At 39.1% G+C, this 7,682-nt stretch overlaps 1 protein-coding gene across 1 annotated transcript; it reads left to right on the top strand.

Moving 5' to 3' along the window:
- The first annotated feature begins 2,408 nt into the window (after positions 1–2,408).
- LOC118745522 lies at positions 2,409–6,958 on the top strand. The gene is made up of 3 exons (XM_036478969.1): positions 2,409–3,841; positions 4,001–4,433; positions 6,917–6,958. The coding sequence occupies exons 1-3, from the start codon at positions 2,409–2,411 to the stop codon at positions 6,956–6,958; spliced, it is 1,908 nt and encodes a 635-aa protein (XP_036334862.1).
- Positions 6,959–7,682: the final 724 nt, after the last annotated feature.

The following is a 7,682-nucleotide window of genomic DNA, read 5'->3' as shown; positions in this document are numbered from 1 at the left end:
ATAACATTGGTCAGAAGGCAAATCTTATGCTTAGATTCTCGGGTCCCAGGGTTTGGGTGCAAATTGTTTGCAGCCGATGTAGTCAGATGTTGGTTCAATTCCAAATAACTCGATGGTTCGAATGATTACAATCGGTGTGGTTCAACTCCACCATGGGGTCTCTGCTTTAATTGACGTGAAGCCACTCGTGCCATGAGTAGGCCATTTGCAATTATTAACGCTTATGGCTAAAAGGGATCAACACGAGCCTTCCAATGTCAGCTGAGAAAAACGCCTATATTCCGATGCAAAATTATGCGACTAAATTGTTGTACACAAACACCTAAAAGGTGCAAGAATTTAAAACAAAAATATGCAACTAAGTCGTACATAAACACCTAAAGGAGCAAAAATAAAAAAATATATGCAAAAAAGCGCCTAAAAGGAGCAAAAATAAAAAAAAGCATTACTAACAAAAAAACAAATTACTAAATCACTAACTAACTAACATCTTAAAAAAAAAGGAAAAAAAGGGAAACATTCCTCGAAAAAAGATACTAACAAACTAAACTAAAAATAACTCACTAACTAGCAACAAAAACGGTTAATCAAAAAAAAAAACAAAAAAAAACCTAATACGAACAAGTTAAACTATACTAACAAAACCCTATTAACTTACTAATGCTAACTAATAAACTAAAATAACTGAAAAAATTAATTGTCAGTAAATTCCACTTAACACCACTCCGAGTCCTCATACATCCCCGTCAAACCCGAAGCGACCCGAACTCCACTCACTAGTTATAGTACTAGCATTTAGGAAAGAGATTACAATTAAATTAGATACAAGTCATAATATCTGAAATGTTACATAAATTTTACATATTTAAATCTTCAGCTTCAGGATAAGATTCGAAAAACCGTAGGATAGCATTTAGATGACATGTAAATTTCCTAATTAAGTATTGTTCTTGAAATAAAATCCGATAAATAGCTTTAGTTCATGGAATATTAATTTTGAAATGTAAATTTTTCACTAACTATGTATATTAGTTATAAGGATATTTGTACTTTGACTCCTAGATTCTGCCTCTGTGCGCCCGCACAAGCATACGTCCTATTCGATCTACACTCGCCTGTGGTAACTGTACGAGACGGGTATGGCTGGATAGTCGACGGATACTTCAAGATAATTCATGTGATCAACCTAGCCCGCTATGAAGAAATCGCAAGTCGTCTGGAAGCCGAAGTCACCAGGCTGAATGAAACCAATGATATCACGGATGTCCTTGCCTATCACTTAGAGAAGGTTCAAATCCAACTTAATGAGCTAAAAGGTCCAAAACACAAAAGAAATAAGCGTGCAATCAATTGGATAGGATCGGCTTGGAAATGGATTGCCGGTTCTCCCGACGCGTCCGATTGGGATGAGGTACTTCGATCCCAGGATTCGCTAGTACTAAACAACAACCAACAGTACAGGGTAAATAATGAAATATTTAAGAAAACTCATGAGCTATTGCAGGTGGTCAACGGCATGGTAACCGTCACAAACGGCATCCTGGGGCATGACCACGTTATGAAACTATCAGAAGAAATCCTGCAAAAAGTAATGATCTTGAAGGATGATGTCAATGAGTTTGTTCAAGCCTGTTATTAAATAAGAAAAGTCGACATATTAATATTGCATTGGCTTTATTCAACAGGGTATTAATTTTCGCTTGCATTCTTTTATGCGTAGCGTGTACTTTATGCCTTTTAGTGTTTTCTTATAGCCAAATAATTTGGCATGTGTCAAGTTACATATAAGACATTGTTGATTAATGCACGCAAATGAAAGTAGACGCAAAATGTGGAATATGCTTATGTCAACAAAAACGTGGGAATAAAGCATTTGCATTAATTATGCTTATGTAAAGCAAAACGTGGGAATAAAGCCTTTACAATAATTTTGCTTACTATCCAAAGTTTTTATGCTTTAGCTACGTAAGCATTTAGTTTGTATATAAACGTAATCATTAATTCAATAAAGATCACTTGAAAGCAATCAAGCAAACAACAGTGTTCGAACTTGGCGTAATCGCTATTATTCTGAACATTCTGGTGACCCCTGTGAAAGGACATTCAGCTTAACCAAGGCCAGTGCAGCAGTTTAAGGAGCCATAAAACTAATCTAATAGAAGAAAAATGGATCGTTTCGAGGATTTGGCCAGACAACAAAGAGAAACGGGCAGCAATATCGAATCAATTGTCCGAAACTTTAAAAAGGACCCGCAATCCAGGAAGCAGTCAATCAGCTATTACGAAGAGCGATTAAGAAGACTGGACAGCGAGTGGTCGAAGTTTGAAACAACTGACAACAAACTTCGACTGCTTGAAAACCCCCAGCTGGATCACGACTACTTTACAAAGGACTACTATAACAATAAATGGAAATTGTAAATCAGTACAAGGAGATTTTCGAGTCCGCAGTGCTCCAATTGGCTCAAACCCCGACGAGAGAATTGCGCTTAACAACTAATGAAGGAAGTACGTACCAACGTGATGCTTCAGCTTCAAAAGTCAACACAGAAGCACGGCATGATACTGGAACCACACAGGCAGCTTCCAACGAGTACACGAAACTAGTCCGCAGACAAGGGGTAATGATGGCCTCGTTGCGACGGTTACTGAACGACAACGTTTCACCACAATGTGTTCCAACAATTAATAAACTGTGGGAAAATATAGAAGACATTCACTTCAGGATATATGAGATGTTCGACAACCCAACCGAGCAGGGCTACAAGGTCGATAACTTCATTTCACTTGAGGAAAAGGTATGGAGTACTTTGCAAGCAGCTAATAGTGACTCCCATACTGAGCAATCTTCAAACCAACTTCCGATTAAACTGCAATCCATTTCACTGCCGAAGATAATAATTCCAAAATTCGATGGCACCTATTTAAAATGGCAAGAATTTCATGACCTATTCTCGCAACTGGTAATAAATCAACCTCTTTCAAAAGTTCAGAAAATGTGGTACTTGAAAACTCACCTAGTGGGGGAGGCTGGAAATTTAATTAAACATTTCGCATCAACAGGAGAGAATTTTGATGCAACTTGGTTCATGCTTCTGGAGCGTTACAACAACAAACGCTTGCTGGTGAGCAAGTTAGTACATGAGCTAACTACTACACCTGGAAGCACATCAATGGACAATGTCAAAAAACTGCATGACACAACACAAGAATGTCTATTAGCATTGCAAAATTTGCAGATAGACACATCAACATGGGATCCACTTCTGCTCCCCCTTCTACTAAAGAAACTGGATCAACCGACTCGTTTGCGGTACGAACAATCATTATCAAAGCCACGGGAGGTACAAACACTCAAGGAATTCCTGCAATTTCTGGAGAAACACTTTCAATCCATGGAAGCGATGGGTGTCAAAGACAAATCTACAAGCTCAACTGCAAAGGTGTGCACTTCAGTCACATCCAAAGGTCATAGAAATGACACTTGCAGCATGTGCAAAAAAGGAAAACATCCATTATTTTCTTGCAAGGAATTTTTACAACAGTCTCCATCGGCACGCTTTCAGTTCATACAAGGGCAGAAATATTGCCACAATTGCCTAAAACCAGGACATGGTTCTAAAAATTGTATATTAAGAAACTGTCTGAAATGCAACAAAAAACACAACACGCTGTTACATTTCGAGGATTCAAAAAGGGATGTGAGCAAAGACATTACATCAGTAGCCACTCCAACACAAGGCAACGAATCGCAAAGTACTACACCATCCAGGACCAAATCAACGCCATCAAAAGACGAAGCAGCGTCACTTACCACCGCAAAGCACACAAAGTCAAACACGTATGTACTACTCAGCACTGCCATGGTGAAAGTTAGAGGAATCGGAACAGAAGTGCAGTGTCGGGCAATTCTCGATTCAGGCTCATAAGTTAATTTTGTGACTGAACGATTGGTTAAACGTCTTGGCATCTCAACTAAACCATCATCAATCTCCATTAGTGGCATCGGGTCAAGGAGCACTAAGATACAGCATCGAGTCAATGTGGCGCTACAGTCTCGGATCAACAACTTTACAACGCGACTAGAGGCAGCGGTATTGCCTCAGATTATATCCCCGCAGCCGTCGCAAGAAATCAAGATCGACGAATGGCAAATTCCTGAGAACATCATGTTAGCCGATCCATCATTCAATCGTCCTGACAAAATTGATATATTGTTGGGGGCGGAATTCTACAACCAACTGATGGCAGCAGGGCAAATCAAACTGTCAGATGACCTACCCATTCTGCAAAATACAGTGCTGGGATGGATCATCGCGGGAAAAGTTGGTGGCAACTACATCTCAAATGCAATATGTGGAATCTGTACCAACGATGACATCAACTTAGATGCAGCCATTGCTCGATTATGGGAACTTGAGGACGTGGCAACTGTAAGAAAACAACATTCGGTAGCAGAAAAACAGTGCGAAGCTCATTTCGCACAACATAAACTCATCAATGAAAATGGGAGATTCATGGTAAGGCTACCATTTCATGAAAATCCGGAGGCCTTAGGGGAATCCTATGGGATGGCGTATAATCGATTCCTGGCCTTAGAAAGTCGACTGGCAAAATCGCTCCAGACAAAGAATCAATATGTACAATTTACGGAGGAATATGAGAACTTGGGGCACATGACGCAAGTGGATATTGATTCCATCAGTAAACCTAGGTACTTCATTCCTCACCATTGCATTGTGAGACCCGAAAGCCGCACTACAAAATTACGTGTGGTGTTCGACGCATCAGCAAAATCGTCCACTGGCATGTGTTATGAAGTCCTGCGGTGGTACATCAAAAGTGAACGGCTGTGCATGCTAGTATTATCCTGGTACTCAGCTCGTCGGGTTGGGGTGGGTCTTGCCGCACTTTCTTGAAGATGTCCTGTCTACACACACAAAAAATATCATGCACTTAAATATCATTACCGGACCACAAAAACTATCCCACATTAAATACCACAAATCCCTTAAACTTAGCAGACAGACGCAAACGGAGAGGATCCCCCTTGATCAACGCTGCCCTCCCCTACTCTTCCCTGCCCAACCATGAAGAGACACTTTATGCATCGCCATCCCAACCATACCTTCAAGTCTATGGGTTAGGTCATCTCACGACTAAGAAAATTTAACTCATGCTTTCATTTCACAAGCTACAGTTCAGTAAATTTATTTATAATAATAATTACAACTAATTTATCGCCAACCATAACTGCAAGGAAATCAATCCTCAGTTATGAATAAATTATCCTAATAACAATTGTCAATAAAAAAAAATATTAATTCATTTAGCAACCAAAATTTTACGAATAATAAATCTGGTCACCCTATTCGGTCAGCATAAAACTATGCGTACATATGTAGATATTTATAGCTATGTGTAGATATAAGTATATACATATATATATATACACATTTTACATATATGAATATTAGTATAGCAAAAAAAATATTTAGATAAATGCAATTCGTTAGGTGAAGTACTAAACATATGAGTTTCGATATAAAAAAAATAAAAATCGCAGGAGAGTAGCTGGATTAAGTTGATCAGTGAAAATATGTATACAAAAGCAATGGAAAATAATGCTGCGCTCACCACACGCTGGTTTGCCAATGCGGTGGTTTGTAATCAAGCTACTCTTTTGCTTCTGACATATGAGTGAAAAGTCTATCAATACTTATTTAAGAGAAAAGGAAAATTAAGAGCACTTACATGTCATTCTCCCGATCGGTATCAGCAGGCGCCTGGTGAGATGGTCGGACGTTGGAAAGGCTGTTGTACGTATATGTATGTATATAATAGAATAATCACTCACCTAGATAAACATATTTACATAAGCTTAACTATGAATGATCTTAAATATTTTCTGTTTCTTTTTTCTTCTTACACCTACTACCGCTATGCCTGAACTATTAATTTACGCATCCTCAGAGCTATTACAAATATAATTGTCAGAGGGGTACTTATAGGGTACTTTCAATGTTGCTATGTAAAATTTAAGTTTTTTTTTTTTTTTGTTTTTTTTTTTCTTTTGCTACTATTTAAGCATTGACTTAAAATACATATGTAGGTACATAGTTAATGATGTCCATTTCTTTCTTTTTATATAAGCAATTAAATTTTAATGATAAGAAAAATTTTAAGTATTCTCAGGTAATATGCATATAATTTTTCTTTTTATAGTTAACATGTTCTTTTCCGAGGGAAGCAATCAGACTGTCCTGTTCGTATAAACCCTATCTAGTGATTACTTTTGATGAGTAGGATTTCTATTTTTTTTTTTCTCTGCACCCTCAAATCTATTACTCCATACTTAACCGCGTGGTGTATACTGTATATGCCTTTTAAAATTAGCCTGTTCCGGCCTTCCACGTATACTGCTCCGCTTAGATGCGATGACTTGCACGGATGCAAGATGAACCCTGAAGAATGCTCCACGTGGATTCTACACCATCTGCGTCTGCTACTGTTTCAGCCACCAATCTGGTCGAGCGACCAATTCTTCCTCCAACTCAGCGGTCGCTTTCGGACTTCGGAGATCGGAGTTTACAAAGAAAAATATAATTCATTCGCGTTAACCGGAATGGTATTGGGCACAAAACTTTAAACGGTGCTAGTCTAAATCCTGAGACGATGCTCGATTAATTCAGATAAATTACAGCACGCGTGTAGCCCGTCCGACCGATGCCAAGCCAAAAAAACAAGAGAGAGCCAGCGGAAGTTCGATCAACGTCCACCTGTCCGTTTGACAGGCGTCTTACTTACTTGAACGCTCCCTGTACTAATGTCGTTGAATTGTGGCTAAGGTGGCCAACAAAAAAAAACTTAAGAACTTAACAAACGAATGAAAACCATTAAAGACTTATGATTTCAGGCTACGCTGATGGATATCGCGCTCACAACACAGGTGCTTTGATAAAGCATTGCAGATGCTTTTGCAAAACTCCTGCAAAAGGCGAGAAGTTCAACAAGCCTGGATGTCCTTAGCATGGAAGGTGCCTATTAGTTTACCATTAGCGTCCTCTAAAATGTAGTATGAAGATCCTACCTTCTCTCGAACCCGTGCCCTGAGAAATGTCTTAGCCAATTTAGCATTGAACGACTTGGACATGTCGCTCTGGGCGAAATTTCTCCTATAAACTTCTTGGCCAACAGAGTACTGGATGGGTCGAGATCTTAAGTTATACCGGCATTTATTTTGTTCGAAGGATTTGTGCAAATTAGTCCTTACTCTATCTCTAACGTTTAATATATTCTCGTAACCATGATTGGTTTCGACCAAACCCTCTGATGTCATGTTAATGCTTTTAAGCAACGCATAGTTATCGCCGTGGGTAATCATATGCTGCCCAAAAACAGTGAAGTAGGGACTGTAACCCGTAGTTTGGTGGATCGAGTTCCGAAGTGCAGAATTAATGCTACTTAAGTGACAATCCCACTCACGCTGGTCGTTTTCTACTTAGGCTCGTAAAGCGGCGTTTACCGACCGATTAACACGCTCGGATGAATTGTTTTGAGCGGAATACAAAGCTGTAAAGGTGTGTTTAATCCCACATCGTGTTAGGAAGGCTTCAAACTCTTTTGACTTAAATTGGGTTCCGTTGTCTGTAACTACATACTCTGGAACACCAAAGACGTCA

The sequence above is a fragment of the Rhagoletis pomonella genome, unplaced genomic scaffold (assembly GCF_013731165.1).
Source record: "Rhagoletis pomonella isolate Grant_MI unplaced genomic scaffold, Rhpom_1.0 Rhpom_scaffold_00009, whole genome shotgun sequence".
Lineage (NCBI taxonomy): Eukaryota > Metazoa > Arthropoda > Insecta > Diptera > Tephritidae > Rhagoletis > Rhagoletis pomonella.
Note: the sequence above shows the minus strand (reverse complement) of the source record. Positions and strands in the feature narration are given on the sequence as shown.

Bases quoted from the DNA above. Each gene is read 5' to 3' on its own strand.
- LOC118745522 (XM_036478969.1), top strand. From the start codon at position 2,409: ATGGAAATTGTAAATCAGTACAAGGAGATTTTCGAGTCCGCAGTGCTC. The intron at 3,842-4,000 runs GTATGTACTACT...AATCTCCATTAG, and splicing joins AAGCACACAAAGTCAAACAC to TGGCATCGGGTCAAGGAGCA. The intron at 4,434-6,916 runs GTAAGAAAACAA...TTATGATTTCAG, and splicing joins AACTTGAGGACGTGGCAACT to GCTACGCTGATGGATATCGC.